The sequence below is a fragment of the Rhinoderma darwinii genome, chromosome 3 (assembly GCF_050947455.1).
Source record: "Rhinoderma darwinii isolate aRhiDar2 chromosome 3, aRhiDar2.hap1, whole genome shotgun sequence".
Classification (NCBI taxonomy): Eukaryota; Metazoa; Chordata; class Amphibia; order Anura; family Rhinodermatidae; genus Rhinoderma; species Rhinoderma darwinii.
The window spans coordinates 58,217,380-58,241,069 of NC_134689.1; the positions used below are offsets into that span (position 1 = coordinate 58,217,380).

General features: G+C 44.9%; 1 protein-coding gene across 1 annotated transcript in view; it reads left to right on the top strand.

Annotated features, from left to right (window-relative positions):
* SLC23A1 (solute carrier family 23 member 1) overlaps nt 1-23,690 on the top strand; it is a 514,793-nt gene that overhangs the window by 291,634 nt on the left and 199,469 nt on the right. Inside the window, exons 7-8 of the mRNA XM_075859964.1 lie at nt 16,124-16,305; nt 17,200-17,320. Of these exons, the coding sequence (XP_075716079.1) occupies nt 16,124-16,305; nt 17,200-17,320 (303 nt within the window). The remainder of the gene's footprint in view (nt 1-16,123; nt 16,306-17,199; nt 17,321-23,690) is intronic.

The following is a 23,690-nucleotide window of genomic DNA, read 5'->3' on the forward strand; positions in this document are numbered from 1 at the left end:
GTCTACATTGACTCAGGTACCCTTTCTGGACTATAGACATTGCAATATACCTGTCTGGTCAGCTGCTATCACGCTACGCGGTACGGCCCAGTGGGTCCATAACCCGCGACACCTGCAATCCAGGAGAACAAGATCATGTCCCGTCCGGTGGCATTCATTGATACCACCTCTTTATTAGTTAGATTACCTCGTATTGCACCTTCTAGGCTCTGCGTAAACCATTTTCTAGCTGTCTCGGAGCACTGGGAGCTGCCAGTTGCTTTTATCCCCACACAATATACATATTTTGTGCCTTTTCTCTCACAGCCGGTGAGGTTTACAGCATCAAACAACATGTCCTTTTCATTAACTGACCTATGTTTACACATCATACATTGTCATTGGGGTAACATCTAATCATGGACTGCCATATTCCTGGTGTGAGGTCTATTTTCCACAGTGCTTCCCTTTTTAAATGTATTACACGGTTAAACAGCCAGGGAACCAATGCCCACGCTGCTATTACAAGAGAAACAACTCCAGGAGAGTTAGGGTTAAGCGCTAGGGAAAAGGGATGGGACTGCAAGGCCAAGGCAATAACTTCATCTATCTTCAGATATGGCATCGTTTTTGAATGGATACATATACAACAGTCCAGCAATTTAGTCAATACTGATATCACTTGATGTTTGATAAACTTGTTGTTAAACTCTTCTTCTAGCTCATCATTTAGACAATAGGTAAAGTAGAGATGACAGAGAAGATGAAAGTCAGCTGGAGCTGGAAGAGACCCACAGTTCAGCATCGTGATTGAGGACCTTTCAGCAGTGACTGGCGTGTATCCGCGTTGTCTTTCCTTCCAATTTAACGGATATGGAAGTTGTGAGTTGGACTTGGTACGGACCGTCACAGTGCGGCTCTAGTACTTTACGGTGTCTCTATAAACACGCCCAGTCCCCTGGCTGTAAACAATGTCCTCCTTTCACTTAGGATCTGGAATGGAATCATAAACATATTTATACATCTGCGTGAGCTGTTTTTACAGAGCTCCTACATAACTGGTGAGGTCACAGTGCAGTAGGCAGGCACTCAGTCCATGGTCTATGGGTTTCAGCCATGACCTTCTGGATTTTTAACTTTAAAGTCCCATTCAACCTTTCTACCTTCCCACTGCTTTGGGGATACGGGGTGTGAAAAGCTGCTCTATGCCCAGGGTCTGCAAGATTGCTTGGAGTACCTCTCCAGTAAAGTGAGTTCCTCTATCACTTTCTATTGTCTCAGGGACCCCATATCTACATACCACTTCTGAGAGCAATCTTTTAGCAGTTACTTTTGCTGTGGCCACTGTCACTGGCCACGCCTCAGGCCACCCAGAGAACAAATCTACACAGACCGGTACATGTTCATACTGTTCCACCTTTGGTAACTGAGTCAATCTGCAATCGCTGATATGGGTAGTCTGCCTTTACCATATGCCTTTTTGCAACCCACACAATTTTGCCTATGTTATGGCAGGCACATATCATGCACCTCTGGACAAATCTGGTAGCAGCACTACTGAAACCTAGGGGCTACCCAACATTTGGTTACCATTGCACACATTCCTTCTCTTGACACATGCATTGGTCTTTGCATTAGTTGGGTTACCATGGAGAAGAGGACTCAGAGTAGGCACATCCTGTTACCCACCTTCCATATCCCATCCTTCCCTTCACTGGCACCTTTTGTCTGCCACTGTCCTTTTTCTTCTTTTGTGACTTGACTTTGGAGTCTACTTAATATTATCATATCTATGGGACCAGATGCTATGCTGGTCAAGAATACGTCCTCCTCTTTGAGGGACGTGAGAGCCGCAGCTTTCGCAGCCTTGTCTGCAAGTCTATTTCCCCTTGCTTCGGGGTAGCTTGCTCTTTAGTAAGAGCTGGCACTTTGAGTATATCTACATGCTTTGGCAGTGTCAGAGCCCCAAACAATTCTCTCACTCTCTCGACATTATGGGTTTACCTGTGGATCCAGCAAAATCACTGCTCCTCCAGATTAGGCCATAATCATGTGCAATACCAAAAGCATATCTAGAGTCTGTATATATATTTGCGGTTTTACCTTCAGTCAGTCTACACACCTCAGCGAGTACCTTCAACTCCACCTCCTGTGGCGACATGGAGGGTGGGTGTAATGGCAGGAAGGAGGTGAAGGGAAAGTGAGCCCTAATCTACCCACCGCCCTGTCCCTGCCTACTTGCAACGACTCGCCCTAGGCGACGAGGTACAACTGGGCGGCGGTCCCTACGCTGGCTAAGTGCACAGGAAGACAAACAGGGGACACGCAAGGGAAGGGGCAGTAGCCACGGAACGCCACGAGGAAACGGGGCGGCGAACGAACAGTCAGGACCAGGACGAAGTGAGTACACCCGAGCGGGCACGGAGACAGAAGCAAGCCAGGGGCAAAGCAAAGCAGGTCAAGCAGAACTGCAGCAAGGCAGAAGCACGGCAGAAGCAGGCTGGAGCAAGCAGCAGTGGGGCCAGGAATCCAAAAGAATTACAAGCACTGAGGGAGAGCACAGGGCAGGTAATAAAGGGCAGGGGGCGGAGCTAACTCCGACAGACCAGGCCGCGATAGGCTCTCCCACTCCTGAGCCTGCCACCCTGGTTGGTGGGAGATGGTGTCAGTCGAACAGGTCTGGCCTCAGGTGTGGATTGATTAATCCCAGGAGAATAGCTAGATGAAGTACCTGGCAGATCCCTAACAGTACTCCCCCTTTTATGAGGGGCCACCGGACCCTTACTAAGGGGACCCGGTTTAGTGGGGAAGAGGAGGTGGAACCTCCTGATCAATACCCCAGCGTGAACATCACGGGCAGGTACCCAAGTCCTCTCCTCCGGCCCGTATCCTCTCCAATGGACCAGGTACTGGAGGGAGCCCTGGACCATCCTACTGTCCATAATCTTGGCCACCTCGAATTCCACCCCCTCAGGGGTGAGAACGGGAACAGGAGGTTTCCTCGAGGGGGACCAGGACGGGGAGCAGCGTTTAAGGAGGGAGGCATGGAAGACGTCATGTATGCGAAAGGATGGGGGGAGCTCCAGACGGAAGGATACAGGGTTGAGGACTTCAATGATCTTATAAGGTCCAATAAATCGGGGAGCAAACTTCCTGGACGGGACCTTAAGGCGCAAGTTCCTGGACGACAACCAGACCAAATCCCCGACGACAAACCGGGGGTTAGCAGAACGTCTACTATCCGCCTGAATCTTTTGTGCGCTCTGGGACGCCTCTAGGTTCTTCTGAACCTGGGCCCAGACAGTGCACAGTTCCCGATGAACCTCCTCTACCTCAGGATTATTGGAACAACCAGGGGAGACGGAGGAGAACCTTGGGTTAAACCCGAAATTACAGAAAAACGGGGAGACCCCTGACGAGTTACTGACCCGGTTATTCAGGGAAAATTCAGCAAGGGGAAGGAATGAGACCCAATCGAATTGACAGTCAGAGATGAAACACCTTAAATATTGTTCCAGGGATTGGTTGGTCCTTTCCGTTTGGCCATTAGTTTCGGGATGGAAGGCGGAGGAGAAGGACAGATCAATCTCCAACTTTTTACAAAAAGCTCTCCAAAATAAGGAAACAAATTGTACCCCTCTGTCAGAAACGATATTGACTGGGGCCCCATGGAGACGCAGGATGTGTTTCACAAACAAAGAAGCTAACGTCTTGGCATTAGGTAGCTTCTTAAGGGGCACAAAGTGGCACATCTTGCTGAAGCGGTCGACTACCACCCACACCACCAACTTGCCCTGAGATGGAGGCAAATCGGTGATAAAATCCATGGAGATATGGGTCCAAGGTCTCTGGGGAATGGGCAAGGAACGTAGTAGGCCCGCAGGTCGGGACCTAGGGGTTTTGGACCTAGCGCAAACCTCACAAGCGGCGACGTAAGCCCTAACATCTTTAGGCAACCCAGGCCACCAATAGTTTCTGGTAATGAGGTGTTTGGTGCCCAAGATGCCAGGATGACCAGATAGAGCGGAGTCATGGTTTTCCCTGAGTACCCTCAGCCGGTATTGCAGGGGAACAAACAGTTTGTCCCCAGGGACGTTCCCGGGAGCTGCACCCTGATCAGCCGCGATATCAGAAGCTAAATCAGAATCCGTGGCAGAGACGATTATACCAGGGGGTAAAATACAAGCAGGATCCTTCTCGGAAGGAGGATTGGCCATGAAACTACGTGACAGAGCGTCAGCCTTAATATTCTTGGACCCAGCCCTATAGGTAACCAAGAAATTAAATCTGGTAAAGAATAGTGCCCACCGAGCTTGTCTAGGATTAAGCCTCCGGGCCGATTCTAGGAAAACCAGATTCTTGTGATCCGTAAGGACCGTTACCTGGTGTCTGGCCCCCTCCAGGAAGTGCCGCCACTCCTCAAAAGCCCATTTAATGGCTAGAAGTTCGCGGTTGCCAATATCATAGTTACTCTCCGTGGGCGAAAACTTCCTAGAGAAGTAAGCACAGGGGCGGAGATGGGTGAGGGAGCTGGTACCCTGGGACAAGACGGCCCCCACTCCCACCTCGGAAGCGTCAACCTCCACAATAAATGGCTCCTCTTGGTTGGGCTGAATCAGCACGGGGGCCGAGATAAAGCACTTCTTGAGAGTCTCAAAGGCCTGGACGGCCTCAGGGGACCAATGGAGGACATCGGCACCCTTGCGGGTAAGGTCCGTAAGAGGCTTAGCGACGACCGAGAAGTTGGCAATAAATCTCCTGTAATAGTTGGCGAACCCTAAAAAACACTGTAACGCCTTAAGGGAGGCAGGTTGGACCCATTCCGCCACAGCTTGAACCTTGGCAGGGTCCATGCGGAATTCATGAGGAGTGAGGATTTGCCCTAAAAATGGTATCTCCTGTACCCCAAAGACACATTTTTCAGTCTTAGCAAACAGATTATTCTCCCGAAGGACCTGGAGCACCTTCCTGACATGCTCCACGTGGGAGGACCAGTCCTTGGAAAACACCAGTATGTCATCAAGGTACACAACAAGAAAATTACCCAGGTACTCTCTCAGGATTTCATTAATAAAATTCTGGAAGACAGCAGGGGCATTACACAACCCAAAGGGCATGACCAGGTATTCGAAATGACCCTCGGGTGTGTTGAACGCAGTTTTCCACTCATCCCCCTCTTTGATGCGGATAAGGTTATATGCCCCCCGTAGATCGAACTTAGAAAACCATTGGGCTCCCTGAACCTGATTAAAAAGATCCGGAATCAAAGGAAGTGGGTACTGGTTCCTTACGGTGACCTTATTCAGGTTACGATAATCAATGCACGGCCTAAGACCACCATCCTTCTTCCCCACGAAGAAGAAGCCAGCACCTACAGGAGAAGTCGAGGGGCGAATGAAACCCTTGGCCAGGCATTCTTGGATATACACCCTCATCGCTTCACGTTCAGGACATGAAAGATTAAATATCCTACCCTTAGGAAGCTTGGCACCAGGCACCAAATCGATAGCGCAATCGTAATCTCTATGGGGGGGCAACACCTCGGAGGCCTCCTTGGAAAACACATCGGCGAAGTCCTGAACAAACTCAGGAAGCGTGTTTACCTCCTCCCGGGGAGAAATAGAGTTAACAGAAAGACATGACATAAGACATTCATTACCCCATTTGGTGAGATCCCCAGTATTCCAATCAAACGTGGGATTATGCAGCTGCAACCAGGGAAGACCTAATACCAGATCAGACGATAATCCCTGCATCACCAGTACAGAGCACTGCTCCAAATGCATGGAGCCAACCAGGAGTTCAAAAACAGGAGTATGCTGAGTAAAATAACCATTAGCAAGGGGGGTTGAGTCGATTCCTACTACAGGGATAGGATAAGGTAAATCAATACAAGGCATCTTTAGAGACATAGCAAATTCCACAGACATGATATTAGCAGATGAGCCAGAATCCACGAAAGCACTGCCCGTGGCAGACCGGCCAGCAAACGAGACCTGAAAGGGAAGCAAAATTTTATTGCGTTTCACATTAACGGGAAATACCTGTGCGCCCAAGTGACCTCCCCGATGATCACTTAGGCGCGGAAGTTTTCCGGCTTCTTATTCTTGCGCCTGGGACAGGTGTTCAGTAGATGCTTGTCGTCCCCACAGTAGAAGCAGAGACCATTCATTCTGCGAAACTCCCTACGTTGTCGAGGGGACATGGAGGCCCCGAGTTGCATAGGTACCTCCGAGACCTCCGTGGAGGGGCGAGGAGACGGGACCTCGGGGGGGATCGCAGAAAAGTCAGAGGGGAGCACACTGAAGCGTTCTAGCTGACGTTCCCTGAGACGTCGGTCAAGTCGTACTGCTAGGGCCATAACCTGGTCAAGGGAGTCAGGCGAGGGGTAGCTAACCAGCAGATCCTTCAGGGCGTCAGATAATCCTAACCTAAACTGGCACCTTAGGGCCGGATCGTTCCACTGAGAAGCTATGCACCACTTCCTAAAATCAGAACAGTATTCCTCAACCGGTCTCCTACCCTGACGTAAGGTCACCAGCTGACTCTCGGCTAAAGCAGTCCTGTCAGTCTCGTCGTAAATGAGTCCGAGGGCAGAGAAAAAACGATCAACAGAGGAAAGTTCAGGGGCGTCAGGAGCCAAGGAGAAGGCCCACTCTTGGGGCCCTTCCTGGAGTCGGGATATGATGATACCCACCCGCTGGTTCTCGGAACCTGAGGAGTGGGGCTTTAGGCGGAAATACAGTCTGCAACTCTCCCGGAAGGAGAGAAACGTCTTACGGTCCCCTGAAAACCGGTCAGGTAGCTTGAGGTCGGGTTCTAGAGGTGAGGTGAGGGGTACTACTAAAGCAGCGTCACCCTGATTGACCCTTTGGGCCAGGGCCTGGACCTGTAGGGAGAGGCCCTGCATCTGCTGGGTCAGGGTCTCAAGGGGGTCCATGATAGCGTCAGCGTAGGAGAAATGGTAGACTAGGTAAGGGCTTGTAATTATGTAATGGCAGGAAGGAGGTGAAGGGAAAGTGAGCCCTAATCTACCCACCGCCCTGTCCCTGCCTACTTGCAACGACTCGCCCTAGGCGACGAGGTACAACTGGGCGGCGGTCCCTACGCTGGCTAAGTGCACAGGAAGACAAACGGGACACGCAAGGGAAGGGGCAGTAGCCACGGAACGCCACGAGGAAACGGGGCGGCGAACGAACAGTCAGGACCAGGACGAAGTGAGTACACCCGAGCGGGCACGGAGACAGAAGCAAGCCAGGGGCAAAGCAAAGCAGGTCAAGCAGAACTGCAGCAAGGCAGAAGCACGGCAGAAGCAGGCTGGAGCAAGCAGCAGTGGGGCCAGGAATCCAAAAGAATTACAAGCACTGAGGGAGAGCACAGGGCAGGTAATAAAGGGCAGGGGGCGGAGCTAACTCCGACAGACCAGGCCGCGATAGGCTCTCCCACTCCTGAGCCTGCCACCCTGGTTGGTGGGAGATGGTGTCAGTCGAACAGGTCTGGCCTCAGGTGTGGATTGATTAATCCCAGGAGAATAGCTAGATGAAGTACCTGGCAGATCCCTAACAGTGGGAGTGGTTCTTACTTTTTTACCTCTGTGTTGGTAGTGACAGCATACCCAGTCTTGTAGCATCCTACATGGTGGTACCTGGAACCATCTACGAAAAAACTCAAAATCTGGATTAAATATTAAATCCTCTGTTACATTTTATTATTTTTTTTTCATCTCCATTGTCATTAATTCAGGATAATTATGTTGATGATCTGGGTACTAGGGAATCAAATACGCTGAGAAATCAACTTCCCACCAAGTTGGAAATTTACTGTCTGCTGTTTCCTGCAACTTATCCCATTCCCTCTTGAGTCTTCCATTGAACATACAACCTATCCTTCTCTTCCTCCTCTGTTGGACCCTGCAGAAGTAATGTAGCAGGGTACTACACTGTAACAATGTACATCAATGTATGGTTAGGTTAGATGTGGCCATGAGACTAGTCTTATACTTAGTAGACATGTACTTAGTGTGTGTTTGATGAAGAATCTCACGAACAGCATGGGGCACCATGAGAACTAGAAGCTAATCTTTGCGCTGTCTGTTGTCTTGTCTTTGAGTAGATGAGCTACTGCTATTACACAGATACAAGACGGTGGGTATGACAGGATCAATAGCATGCTTTAGACAGTTAATGGCTTCAACTTCTTCCTCTGTCAAAGTGAAGGGTTACACTATTGCATCATATAGGGGTTACATAAGGGCAGAAGTGGAGGACACCCTTACTTTACAGTACCCCTGCCTCCAAAATCTTATCTGGTTATCAATACTTTTCAACTGTGTGAGGCTCGGAGGGCACTGCTTCAACTGAGGTTTAGGGCTGTTTGCAATTACTTTAACAGTCACAGGGGCCACAGGCATGTGTCATACAACTGTTTACCCTGTGCCCAGGAGGAGGAAGGGACCGCCCTCAATAACTCCTGAGATGCGAGGTCTTCCTCCTAGTGCAATACCCCAAAGAGTGCAGCACACATAAAATTTAGCATATCATCAGTAACTTCAATCTGTCCATCAGGCTTATATTGGATGACAGCCTGAATTGCTACAAGGATGTCAGAAACTATAAGATTGACTGGAAAGGAATCTGACACCAGAAACGTGACAACAGCTTTTGTGAATGCTGTAATCTTATTTGCATTTTTATTACGTCAAATTTTTTACCAATTTGTGTGTGCATATGTAATGTATATACCATCATTAAACAGAAAGGATACTCTTATAAATAAATAAGAGGTTTGCAAAATATTTGTTTCCAATCTATTAACACAAATAATGAAACATATTGTGCACTATATGCGTCATCATATGCCAATATAATCTTGTTAATATCAAACAATCATAAACTAAAATGTACCAATGACATTAAAAATCTTTCTTGTGAAATAACTTATGTGGTCATTTCAAACAAGCCATTTCCCTTAAAAATAGTTCAGCACACACACCAGTCACTCACAATACCGGCTGTTACCAGACACTCTCAATACTGAGAATCCAATTTCACACATTTATACCTTTTGTGTGTAACTTTGTTAAAACAAGTATATAACTAGAATGACTGTGTATAAACTTCTATTCTTTTATTATTCATCCAATGAACTATAGTCCTCATTTAGTAATGCACATTATATTAAATGTGTATTTCATTGTGGTCAACACATAAAACATATAAAATAACATATAACATATAAACATAAAGCATATAATACTCAATCCTGTGATTTTATCAGGCTTTTTTTTTTCTCCTCTTAATCTTTCAGTTATAGTTCTTATTTTGCACTACATGTGCACTCTCTGCAGACACAGCTATACAACAGATAACAGAGAATGTAGCATTAACCCCTTACTAGCCAAAACTTATGAGCTATTAGGTCAAAATGTCAGCAAGTGCTTCTGTCAATCAATGACCAGCATCTTCACATGGTCATTCCACAATGAAGATCTGAGTCATCGTGCTCTTGTACATTAGTTATATTAGTCTAACACGGTTACTATAGATTAACAATATATCTTGTTAGACATTCCATGCAATTATTAAAATGACTGTTAAATAAACCAAAAAGTAAAAAGGTTTGCAGTAATGTTTAAAATGTCTTGGAAAAAAACCTCCTAAAACGAGAGGAAATTTCATTAGTGACCATTTAGGACAGATGATATACAGTATATTCAAACAACCAGATCTGGATAGAAATACATAAGAATCTTCACTTTACCAATCTCACTTTTCCTTCTACAATCCATGGTCATTACACTTAAAATTATCCTATTGGCTCTATGTCTATTTTTAGCCAATTCTTAATCCACGTCTATCTCTCTATCAATAATCCCAGAACATTACACCCAATGTTTCCTTTTTAGGAAGTGAAGAGTTACTTGATTCCTTTATGAATTCAGATGACGCCTTTCTCTCTGTATTGCCAATAAATTAGGGCATGTCACCTCTGGAAACCTCTTGTTTCTGTAAACCGTTCGTTTATAAAGCTGTACATAGAAGAATTATACATTGGCACATTCTTTTCTACTGGAATGTCACTATCTATAGAATTAGACGGTGGTTAATTCTTACTTACAACTGACAACTTTGTTTCTTGTGTTTTATAACTTTGGACTCCCCTACTTGGGCATTCTCGCTTTCTACGATATTTTCTCTAGGTTCACTAAACCTTTCCCCGCATAGTTTTCTAACAATTTCTGCTGCTGTTTTACCCCCACCCTAAACCTTGGGCGGCGTGTCCCTACATCTTGGCTGGCCAGCATTTTGGGCACACGTACAGCAGCTCCAGATGTCCCCATGCACTCTGCTAAATATTTTAGTCTGTCAAACGGAAGTTCCCTATGCGCTCTGCTAAGTCCTGGCCTGCTAAACCCTTCAACCTACATTTAGACTGTCACTAGGGGTTCCCTTTGCACTCTGCTAAATCTTTTAGTCTGTCACTAGGATAACCACGTATCCGATCTATTTAACCCTAAACAGCAGCCACATAATTATCAACAAGTTACGTTAACCTACTTTGTGAAAGGGATGGGTTTGATTCATAACTGTCTAACTGTATAGGGGCCCTTGGATATTCTATAAACTTTCTAGTTACAGAGATGTTACTTAAAGGGGTTGTCCAGGAATAAAGTTTAATTAAATTTTAACTTAATTAGACATATTTAATAAAATCTCTAATATAGTGTCTGCTTACCTGTGTCATCGTTACCGTGTTCCGATCTGCCGTCACGTGACCGCACCCAGGGTAATATTTGTATTTCCTGTGACGTACCGTGTCTTTGCTCGGCCAGCATTTGCGGCTGAGAAAGGCACGGCGCGTCATCAACTACATTTACAGGCAGTGGGCCGGGCGGATGTTTCATGAGCTCTTCAGAGCTCCGCCTCCTCTGATCCCGCCGCCTGTAGATGTAGTTGATGACACGCCGTGTCTCTACACAGCAGGAAGTGCTGGCTGAGCAAAGACACGGAGCATCATCAATCATAGTACACGCCCCCTCCTGTCTCGTCGTCCACGCCTCCTCCTCCTTCTTCACTCTTGGAGCTCTCGCACTGACGTGCATGTGAGAAGGAAGAGACGGAGCGGAATCCCTAATCCCCGGCCACAGCGTTGCCGAAGCTGTGGCCGGGGATTACGCTCCAGGAGAAGTCCCTGACTTCGCTATCCATATATGGACAGTGACTTCAGGGACTTTTCCTGGAGCGGTACTCTACTCCTGAAACTGAATCCTCGGACACAGCGGCCAGAGATTCCTCTCCAGGAAAGTCCCTGACTTCACGGTCCATATATGGACACAGTGACGTCAGGGACTTCTGAAGCGGAATCCCTACCGCTGTGGCCGGGGATTCCCCTCCGGGAGACGTCCCTGCTTTCACTGTCCATATATGGACACAGTGATGTCAGGGACTTCTGAAGCGGAATCCCCACCGTTGTGGCCAGGGATTCCGATCCAGGAGAAGTCCCTCACTTCACTGTCCATATATTGTCAGTGAAGTGAGGCATTACCTACAGGGGGCCGTCTGACATAGGTGGAGTGGGCAAACTTACATTTATCAGGCTGTGAAAAGGGCCCGGGGGGGTGATGGGTGCCTGTACTTAGATCAGGGATAGATGGAGGCACGAAGAATAATGATGATTATTAGGCTGGATTCACATGAGCATGTTCGGTCCGTAAAGGAAGGAACGTATTTCGGCCGCAAGTCCCGGGCCGAACACACTGCAGGGAGCCGGGCTCCTAGCATCATAGTTATGTTTGATGCTAGGAGTCCCTGCCTCTCCGTGGAACTACTGTCCCGTACTGAAAACATGATTACAGTACGGGACAGTTGTCCCGCATCGAGGCAGGGACTCCTAGCGTCGTCCATAACTATGATGCTAGGAGCCCGGCTCCCTGCAGTGTGTTCGGTCTTGGACTTGCGGCTGAAATACGTTCCATCCTTTATGGACCGAACATGCTCGTGTGAATCCAGCCTCAGGGTATGTTCACACGCAGAGTCAAAAATGTCTGAAAATACGGAGCTGTTTTCAGGCAAAAACAGCTCCTGATTTTCAGAAGTTTTTTTTAACAACTCACGTTTTTCGCTGCGTTTTTTACGGCCGTTTTTGGAGCTGTTTTTCAATGGAGTCAATGAAAAATGCCTCCAAAAACGTCCCAAGAAATGTCCTGCACTTCTTTTGACGAGCCGTCATTTTACGCGCCATCTTTTGACAGCGATGCATAAAATTACTTTTCGTGGGAATAGTACATCGTAAAACCCAGTGAAAGCAATGGGTAGATGTTCGTAGGCGTAATGGAGCCGTTTTTCCATGCGTAATTCGAGGTGTAAAACGCCCAAATTACGTCTGAAAACAGTGCGTGTGAACATGCCCTTAGTGTGTGTGACTGTGTGCAGGGAGGGAACTGCCTGGAATTAGAGCATGGAATGATAGTGTGAACAAATGCTGAGATGCTGTGGAGGTTGGAAGGAGGGTTGTAAGCTGTCTCCTCAGATGCAGCAAGGGATCATGGGTATGGTGGGTTACAAGACAGGAAACAGCCAGGACCAGAAGCAAGGGATGTAAACAAACAGAAAGAGCAGCAGTGAGGATGGAGATGATCGAATAAAAACTGGATAGAAGTTTAATAGGGGGTATTGGGGAAGGCAAACCAAGGCTGGGGGACACTTTTTAGATTATTTTTTTTCCTGGACAACCCCTTTAATACTCAGCAACTCATTCAGATTCGGCGGCCGAGGATTAGCGCACATACATACTCTTACTTTTTCATCACATACTCCTGTATATAGTCCCTTAATAGCCCCACAAACATTTTTCCCAAGTTGGATGCTAAGCTTACTGGTCTATAATTACTCTTTAAGAACTCTTGGATGTAACCCATCTGGTCCCAAGGCCTTGTGCGCATTCATTTTATTTAACTTAGCTTGGACCATATATACATTCAGACAGTTCAGTATATTAATTGATATATTAACAGCATTGGCACCGGCTACATCAGCTGCTCTTTCTTCTGTTGTATATACAGAGCTAAAGAACCCATTTAGTATCTCTGCTTGGGATACCCTGCGGCCAACTCCCCATTACCACTAATTAGGGATTCTACTGTACATGTTTATACCTTGGCTTTTTTGCGTTTATATACTTGAAGAATGTTTTAGGACATGCTTTGCTATCTTTTGCCACCTGCCTTTCAATTTGTATTTTTGCTGATTTTATTACTTTTTTACAGATTTTATTAATCTCTTTGGAATTTTCAAAGGCTAGAGCCGTACCCTCAGATTTGTATTTTTCAAATGCCCTTTTTTTTGTCATATACATATTGCTTTTTTTACAGAAGCATGCAGGGTTTAATTTTAGTCGTTTATACTTGTTACCTATAGGAATACATTTTGCACTATAAGGCCTGATTCACACGAACGCTGAGCATCTTGGACGTGAAAAACTACAGTTTTTCACGTCCGAGTTGCATCCGTGCTCAGCGCTGCCGGATGCGATGTCACGCATCCCCCATAGTTGAGAGTCTATGGAGGGATGCGTGATGAGTGAAAAGATAGGACATGTCCTATTTTCTCATGGACCCTTCACACTGTTCATTGAAACAACAGCTGTGTGAACGGCCACCTTGAATAACATAGGTACATGGGATGGCCGCTGTTTCAACGGCCGTCCCAGGGATGTTTAACACGTTCGTGTGAATCAGGCCTAATTATACAAAGTAGATTTAAAGATCTCCCATTTATCATTTGTCACATTATTTGACATTAGTTCTTCCCAGTCTATATCCTGAATTGCAGCCCTCATCCTGGGGAAATTGGCCTTCTTAAAATTAAGTGTTTTTGTCCTCCCAGCCTGTATTTGTTTTTACAGTATAGGTAAAATGCAACTATATTGTGGGCACTGTTACCAAGGTTTTCACGAACAGTGATGTACCCAACAAGCTCTCCAGAGTTTGAAATTACCAGATCCAACAGAGCTTCGGGTCTTCCACACACTGGGCCATAAAATTATCCTGCAAAAGATTGAGGAAATGTCTCCCTTTGGAAGTTGTAGCCAAACCATGACACCAATTAATATCTGGGTAGTTAAAATCTCCCATTATCACTAAAGTACCAGCCTGTGCAGCCCACTCCATCTGGGGGGTTTTCCCATAACTGGGTTTTCCCATAATCGTTATTTGTCACATATCATGTGTTGTTGGAGACAGTTGAGCGCTTTCTCCGGCAGCCCCATAGAAAGTGTGGGACCTCCACGGATCAGATATGGCCCTTTAAACAATGCATTTAACTCCCTAAACTCTGGCTCTCTTTCCTGTGTTACACATGGCACAGGTAGTATTCTAGAGAATGAAACCTTGGAGCTCCTTCCCTTCAACTTGGAGCCTAGTTCTTTCAAATTATTCCCAGTTGTTGTTTCCCACATGGACCACTACAGCTCGGTCATCACCAGCCCATCCCAGTAATTTATCCACCCATTCCACCACATGCCGAACCCTGGCACCATTAAGACCACAACCCATTTCGTTGACGCAGTCTTGGCAATAAATTATCCTATCAGTCTTCTTGATTATAGAATATTCTATAACTAGTAAATGTCTATCTTTACCTGTATTACCATTTTCCGACTACTAACTGGGCTGTTCTCCCGGCTTTTAGGGAGATCAGTATCCACAAGGGCAGCCATTTCTGAGATTGACACTTTTACATCATCACCTATTTTGCCAAATTTGCTTGGACACATAGAAACAACAATGACCTCTCTTTTCATGACTACTGACTCTGCTCCTCAGGATCCAATGATAGATTGGCACCAATTATTTTACTGAAAGAGGCTCAACGACCGTTTACATTGGCCAATAATTGTCACAATACATTCTATCGATCATAACGATAATTGACCAGTGTGTGAGTACAGGAAAAGGTCAATGATAAACAATAGAATTATTGCTTATTGTTGATTGTGTTTAACGTGGCTCTATCAAAATCATAGTTATCTGTGGAACGATCTGAAAATTTAGGCCTCATGCATACGAACGTAAAAACGCCCATAATTGCAAGCCGTAATTACGGGCCCATAGACTTCTGTTGGCCACGGGTACCTTCCCGTATGCTTACGGGAAGGTGCCCGTGCCGTTGAAAAATATAGAACATGTCCTATTTCAGGCCGTAATAACGGCACGGGCAGGCCCATAGAAGTCTATGGGACTACCGTAATTACGGGCGGCCTACATGTGTGCACCCGTAATTACAGGAGCGTTGCTAGGCGACGTCAGGGCATAGTCACTGTCCAGGGTGCTGAAAGAGTTAACTGATCGACAGCAGTAACTAATAGTTACTAGTATTAAAAGTTAACTTACCCAGAACTCTTCTTTTTCTTCTTCTTCCTCCAGTCCGGCCTCCCCGGATGACGTTTCATCCCATGTGAGCGCTGCAGCTGATCACAGGCCAACCACAGGCTGCAGTGATCACATGGACTGCCGCGTCATCCAGGGAGGTCGGACTGGATGTCAGAAGAGGGACGCGTCACCAAGACATTGGCCGGGGTACGCATTAACTTTTTTTTACTTTCAAACGCTGAGGAAACTCTACCCGAAAGGGCTGCCCCTTCTCTCTATCATGATAGAGAGAAGGGGCTGCCGATTAGTGCAGAGAAAACGGGTCCGTAAATACTGGTGGAATACGGGTCGAATACGTGTGACCAAGGACCCGTATTTATGCCAGTATTTACTGACAGGAAACAATACGTTTGTGTGCATGGGGCCTTAACTGCTGCTAATATTGACATTTACATTAAGTAGTGCTGACTAGCATGTGACTCTTGCTACAGGCGTCACTATGCAAACATACTCACCGGGCCAAGAAGAAACTGCTCCCTACTGGCAGAGAGATTTTTAACGCCAAATCTATCCACTGTACCTAAAGAAAAGGAAATAATAAAGGAAATCTTTATGCTTCTGCTCTATTTTAAAATACAAAATAAAAAGTTTCTGGGCCAAAAAAAAACCTCCAATAAAAAACCTCCAATAAAACATACAAAAAACTGTACTTCTAAAGTCAAATGACGATTTCTTAAGTTTTGCACAACTGACCATTTTTATTTTCTTACTCTGCAGATACAAGGATCAATTATAGTTTCAAGCATACTTGAAATAATAATTGGTTTCGTTGGCCTTCCAGGAGCATTGCTCAACTACATAGGACCTCTTACTGTTGCACCAACAATTTCCTTGATCGGTCTTTCTGTTTTTGAAGCTGCAGGACAAAGAGCAGGGTCTCATTGGGGTATATCCATTCTGTAAGTAGAGGGACAGCTTTACTGTCATGTCTGTTTTTGTATAGATTTGTATTTCTCATAACTCTTCCTTGTGACGTTCATTTGTTATTCCTCCTGGTAATGCCTGAATAAATTGATAACTGTGTATTACCATTCCCCTACTCTCCCCACAAAGTCTAACACTGTCAGAGCTGATTGGACAGTGTCAGAATTTGTTGGGACATAACCCTTTACAAAGGGAATAGTAACATCCAGTCAATTTGTTCATACACTTCAGGAGTTCTCTTTAGAACGGACTTCCTATTTTCAAACATTTGCTAACCAAGTCAGACATTTTGATCCATTTTGCAGGAATTTGCAGTTAGTTGAATAGCAAATGATATGAGAATAAACCTTGATCACACTCCCACTGCAGTCATAGTCCTTGATATTACCAGGCTATGCTGTATAGTATGGTAATGACGTAAATTGGTCCGATTGGAATTTTGAGGCAGATTTTGACCTTCCTTTTTTTTACGCGCCGCTGTCAAAAGACGGCACATAAAATGACGCCTGCTTCAAAGAAGTGCATGTCACTTCTTGTGACATAATTGGAGCCATTTTTCATTGACTCCAATGAAAATAAGCTCCAATTACATCCACGCCGTAAAAAACACGTGCACTTGTCAAAACGTCTGAAATTCAGGAGCTGTTTTCGCCTGAAAACAACTCCGTAATTTCAGACGTAATTGGCGTTGCCGTGTGAACATACCCTAATACAGCAGCACATGGGGAACCTACCACTCTGTAGTACAGAGCTGCATACAATATGGCTGCCTCCAACATGGCACTGCTGTGTGCATGTGACCCAATGGTATAAAATTAATATTGTTATTTATAGACTTATGACCTAAATTGGGTATTTCTCTTTTACAGGGTTTTAACACTGATAATATTATTTGCACAGTACCTAAGAAACATTACTCTACTTTTACCTTGCTATAGAATTGGAAAAGGGATAAAGATTTATAAATTACAGGTCTTCAAAATGTTTCCGGTAGGTATAACAATCAAAAACGACATTAAACATCTTTGTTATTGTTGTTTTATGCATTTGTGAAAAAACCTTCATAGTTTACTGCATTTGTATCTTATTTTCCTTTTATCCCCTTAATGATGGCTCATACAACTTTACATGAAGGTTATTAACCCCTTGGTGCCACAGCCATTTTTCATTTTTTTCATTTTCGTTTTTCACTCCCTGCCTTTCAAGAAGCGTCATTTTTTCAATGGAGTAGTGTAAAAGGCTTATTTTTTGCGGGAGGAGATTTGGTCTCTTTTGGCACTATTTAAAGTACCATATAATGTATTGGGAGACTGAAAAAAATTATTTGTGGGGTGGAATTGGAAAAAACTGATTCCTCCATTTTTTGGGGGGTTTCGTTTTTACGTGTTTCACTGTGCAGTAAAAATGACTACTTAACTTTATTCTGCTGGTCAATATGATTACGGCACTACCAAAATGATGTAGTTTTTATTATGTTTTACTACTATTACAAAAAATAGTCAAAAAAATTTGTTTGGTGTCGCCACATTCTGAAAGCCATAACTTTCTTATTTTTTCATTGATTGAGCGGTGTGAGGGCTTACTTTTTGCGGGGACGAGATGTAGTTTTTATTGTTACATTGTTTTGGTACATAGGACTTTTTGATCACTTTTCATAATTTTATTTTAGTGCTAAGGTGACCAAAAAACATAGATTCTGGCGGTTTAATTTAGGTTTGAATTTGAAGACGCGGCAATACGAATTTTGTTCATTACTTTGGAGGATTATTTTTTTTCTTTTTGTGCACTACTGACTACTTTATTTAATTATTTTTAACACTTTTTTTTTTATTAGACCCCCTAGGGGATTTGAACCAGTGATCGTCAGATCGCTGGTTCAATACACTGCAATATTAATGTGTCATAGTGTATTGCAATTTTTACAGGCTCCTGCGAGGGCCTAACAGGAGCAGAAAGAAGGCTGTCCTGGAGGCCTTCATAAAGGCCCACAAGCTGCCATGACAAACATCGGCACCCCGTGATTGTGTCGCGGGGGGGCGGTGGGCTGTTGGACTGCCCCCTCATTCTAATGGCTTAAATGCTGCAGCTCTCCATGTGTATTGACCGTGACATCTAAGTGGTTAAACGGCTAGCATCAGAGTTCCTGGCAGTTAGTGTGAGGTGTCAGCTGTGATACACAGCTGACACACACAGCGTATTGAGCTGGCTCAGTGCGTGAGCCACTCTATAATTTAACCCCCGCACCAGGACATACGGGCATGTCCTGGTGTGTCAAGGGGTTAAGGGTCCATTCACACATTGCAGTTAAGTTGTGGTTAGAATTGCATCTGAATAATGCATGTAATTTTCACCGGGATTTGGTGAACTTTTCATTGCGGTTACAGTAAAAAAAACACAACAGCATAGAGAAAAGTATACGTTTATTGGATGCGATTTTTCGATGTGGTCCTAACCGCTCCTTAACCACATCGTGTGAGTGGATCCTTAAGGATACTTCTAGCTCAGCGCCGACTTTTCACGATCTCCCCTGCCAGCTAATGCAGGTGTCGGACTATCTAAAGACAGCCGGACTTCTGCTTTAACGGCCGGGATCAGAGTTATCTTTGATCTCAGCCGCTTAACTCTTTAGATGACGTTGTCAATAGCGACAACGGCATCTAAGTGGTTTTAGAGGGAGGGGGCTTCCTCACACCCCATTGGCACCCCCCGAGACGTGATCGCTGGGTGCCGATGGTTTCCAGGGCAGCCGGGTTCCTAAAAAAGGACCACAGTTCTGCTATTAGTGTATGCTTTTTAGGCCCTGCCTGATTTTTACAAAATGCTTTATTATGAAAAAAACTATTTTTAAAAAAAAAAAAAGCTACATATAATTGTTATCGGTGTGTCTGTAACAACCTAAACTATAAAACTATTACTGCAGTAAAAAGCATTCAAAAAGTTGTATATACCCCAAAGCAGTACAAATAAAAACCTCAAGTAGTCCTGCAAAAAATAAGCCCGCATACAGCTATGTCAGCTTCATACATTGACACTTATCTCCATCCTGTGGTCGGCTTCTCTTTCACGGCAACTTCTGTCTCCTCTCACTTCATCAGCAGGGGGTGGTGCCCCAGTGCTTGGGGGAGGGGTCTACAGAAAGAGATTAAGAGCTGAAGGGGCTATCAAGGTCTGGAGTACTGGGCTGTACAGCGCTTAAGATAAATTTTAGCAGCAGCTATACAGGTCAGCAGTGCAGAAACAGTGAAGGTGCAGGGTGCTGCTGACCTGTACAACTGCTGGGCAGTGAATTAGATGCCGAGCAGCCCACTGGGTAGGGGCTTCACACATTAGCAGTACAAGCTGAAGTAACGGCAGCCCAGCGTCCTGCTCTGCATATATTCTCCTGTGCCACCTGTCGGGTCCCAGCCATGCCGCTCTCTGCTGCTGTACTCCGTTCTCCTCCTCCTGCTCTTCTCTGGCGGGCAGGAGGACACTGCTAGTAGTACACAGCAGATATGGTGCGTGGAGGCTGGGAAGGCTCGCACGTTTATTCATGAGGTCATCACGCAGCCTGCGTGTGACCCGACACATACTTCTCCTTCCTCTAAAAATGCAACTTGCACATGCGCAGCTGTTTGGACTAAAAAAAAAATAGAAAGCACGGACGCATTATTTTTATTAATTCCGGACACAACGGACAGTTTCCAAAAGTCCTCTAATTTCACAGACTGTCCGTGAATTAACAGACGTTTGGCAACCCTGTTCTGAAACACAAGCAGGGGAAGGGAGTAAGCGCAGCACCCCCATCCACCTGCTGGAGTGATGCGCCCTGTGCAATGGCACAGGCCGCACACCACTAAAGCCGGCCCTGCCTGCATGGACTATTCGAAAGGGTACCTGTCACCAACATTTTCACTACTAAACCCACAGCAACCTCAGGTAGGGTGCTATGGGTTTAGTGTTGAAAATGCTGGTGACAGGTTCCCTTAACCTCTTCAAGACGCAGCCTGTTTTGGCCCTGAGGACTAGCTGATTTTTTCAAATCGGACGTGTTACTTTATATGGTAATAACTTCCGAATGGCTTTACCTATTCAAGTGATTCTGAGATTGTATTCTCGTGACATATTGTACTTTATGTTAGTGGAAAAATTTGGTCGATAAATTCAGTATTTATTTGGGAAAAACACAAAAATTTAGAGACAATGTGCAAAAATGTGCGTTTTTCTAAATTTAAATGTATCTGCTTGTAAAACAGATAATAATACCACACAAAATAGTTACTAGTTAACATTTCCCATATGTCTTTATGTTTGAATTGTTTTTTGAACATACTTTTATATTTCTAGGATGTTACAAGGCTTAGAACGTTAGCAGAAATTTCTCACATTTTCAAGAAACTTTCAAAGGGCTATTTTTTCAGGGACCAGTTCAGTTCTGAAGTGGCTTTGAGGGCCTTATATATTAGAAAGTCCCTATAAATCACCCCATTTTAAAAATTGCACCCTCAAAGTATTCAAAACAGCATTCAGAAAGTTTCATAACCATTTAGGGGTTTCACGGGATTTAAAGCAAAGTAGAGGTGAAATTGACAAATTTCATTTTTTTTTAGTACCACCACATTTTGGAAACTACACCCCTCAAAGAATTTATCTAGGGGTGTAGTTAACATTTTGACCCTACAGCTTTTTGCTAAATTTATTGGAATTAGTTAAAATTAAAATCTGCTTTTTTTCCTGAAAAAACGTAATAATTTTAAATTTTTACAAGGAATAAGGCGAAAAAGCACCCCAACATTTCTAAAGCAATTTCTCACCATTTGGATTTTGGAGCACATATTTCACTGAAATGATTTTTGGTGCCATGTCGTGTCAGGTTTTTTGCTGAATCTAGTGGAATTTGGGCGTGAAAATGAAAATTCACTTTTTTCTGAAGAAGAACTCACAAGGACTAATTTTCACAAGGAATAAAGGAGAAAAAGAACCTCAACATTTGTAAAGCAATTTCTCCCAATTACAGCAATACTCTGTATGTGATAATATACTGCTGTTTGGACTCACGGCAGAGCTCAGAAGGGAAGGAGAGCTATTTGGCTTTTGGAGCTCAAATTTAGCTGGAATGGTTTTCGGTGTCATGTCGCATTTGCAACGCCCCTGAGGGACCAAAGCAGTGGAAACACCCCAAAGGTGACCCCATTTGGGGAACTACACCACTTAAGGAATGTATCCAGGGGTATAGTGAGCATTTAGACCCCACGGCCGTGAAAATTAATATATAATTTTTTTCCACAAAATCAACATTTGTAAAGCTATATCTCCCAAGTACGTCAATACCCCACATGTGGTCATAAATGTTTTCTCATTAGAAATTAATTAACCCTTTCAGGACTGATGAGGCCATAAACATGACAATCCACTTTTATGACAGCTGACACTGCTTAAGATGACAAGACCTAAACAAAAACACATCTGTGTGCATACCTCCCAACTTTCAAGAAGTGTCAAGAGGAACAACTGATGCGATGAGCGTAGCATGTCGACGCAAATTTTTCCCTGTTAAGCGACGCCTCTAACCACGCCCATACACACCCAGTTCAGCCCACACAGTATTATGCTCGCATAGTGCCTCCCCACAGTATAATGCCCCCATAGACCCCGCCACACAGTATAATGACCCCATAGAACCCCACACACAGTATTATGAGCTTATAGCTGCCCCAAACACAGTATAATGAGCCCATAGCTGCCCCTACACAGTATAATACCTATAGTGCCCCCAAACAGTATCATGCTCCCATAGTGCCTCCCCACAGTGTAATGCCCCCCATAGAACCCCCACACAGTGTAATGCCCCTGTAGCAGCCCCCACACAGTATAATACCTCATAGTGCCTCCCACACAGGACAATGTCAAATAGTTGCCCCCATACAGTATAATGCCCACTGTAACAACTGTTTGGTATGTGGACCCACTGGGCCGCTCCGCAGTAGTGGAGTAGCAGCTGGCCAAACAAGGGTCAATGATAGTCTATAGGACAAGAGTACAAGTATAGAAGATTCGACAAGCGTTTGGCATTAAAGACACTTGGCATAGCAGACACTTGGCACAGATGACACTTGGCACAGATGACACTTGGCACAGATGACACTTGGCACAGATGACACTTGGCTCCAACACTAAACTTCGCACTGGAACAAACACAATAACTGGAAACGGGATATGGGACACAGGATACGGGAACACAGGATACAACTAAGGGACCATTTGCAATAATGAACATGAGCAGACAGAACAACGCTCAGGCAAGGAGGAAGAGAGCAGAGTCCTTTATATACAGCAGGGTGAGTAGGGATTGGATAGGGAGCTTTATTCTGGTGCACTCTAGGCATAGCATATGAGCAGTGCAGCCGCGTGTGTTGGCATCTCCGAGGAGGGTGATGCTGGCTGGAGCTCATAGTTCTGCGGTTGCAACCGCTGGCGTGTAAGCGATGCCGACGTTCGTTCCGTGGCCATAACACCCACAGAGATGCCCCATACAGTATAATGCCCACACAGATGCCTCCATACAGTATAATATGCCCATAGCTGCCCCCATACCGTATAATGCCCCATAGCTGCCCCATACAGTAGAATGCTCCCTTAGCTGCCCCCATACGGTCGAACTCCCCCTTAGCAGGTGCCCCCCTACAGTACAATGCCCCAATAGCTGCCCAATACAGTATAATGCCAGTATAATGTTGTCTTCATACAGTTTAATGCCCCCATAGTAGGTTTCCTCCTACAGTATAATCCCCCTTAGATGCCCCTATACAGTATAACACCCCCTTAGCCGCCACATGCAGTATAATGACCCCTTAGCTGTCCCCATACAGTATAATGCCCCTTTAGCTGCCACCATACAGTATAATGCCCCTTTAGCTGACACCATACATTAAAATGCCCCCTCAACAAGTGCTCCCATACAGTATAATGCCCTTTTAGCTGCCCCATAGAGAATAATGCCATTTTAGCTGCCCCATACAGTATAATGCCCATATCACTGGCAGGCACTGCATAAATATTGCCACATACCCTATAAACCACAGTATAAAACACAGAACACAAGCGGGTATGTATATGGGCAAAAAATTACCATAGAATGACTATGTATATAAAATTTTTATTTAATGTAAATACACCACATGATTGATTAAAAGCATTTAAAATAGCATAAAAATGCTAAACAACATCTCTAGGGGTGGGAGCCACCCTGATAAGTGGCAAGCAATGAAAAAATTCCACTCTCCCACCTAAACCCCTCAATATGCGTTCCTAGTATGTAGGCATCAAAAAAGCATCTGAAACAAATGTTGCATCAAACCAGCATATCAACGACCTGAACCAA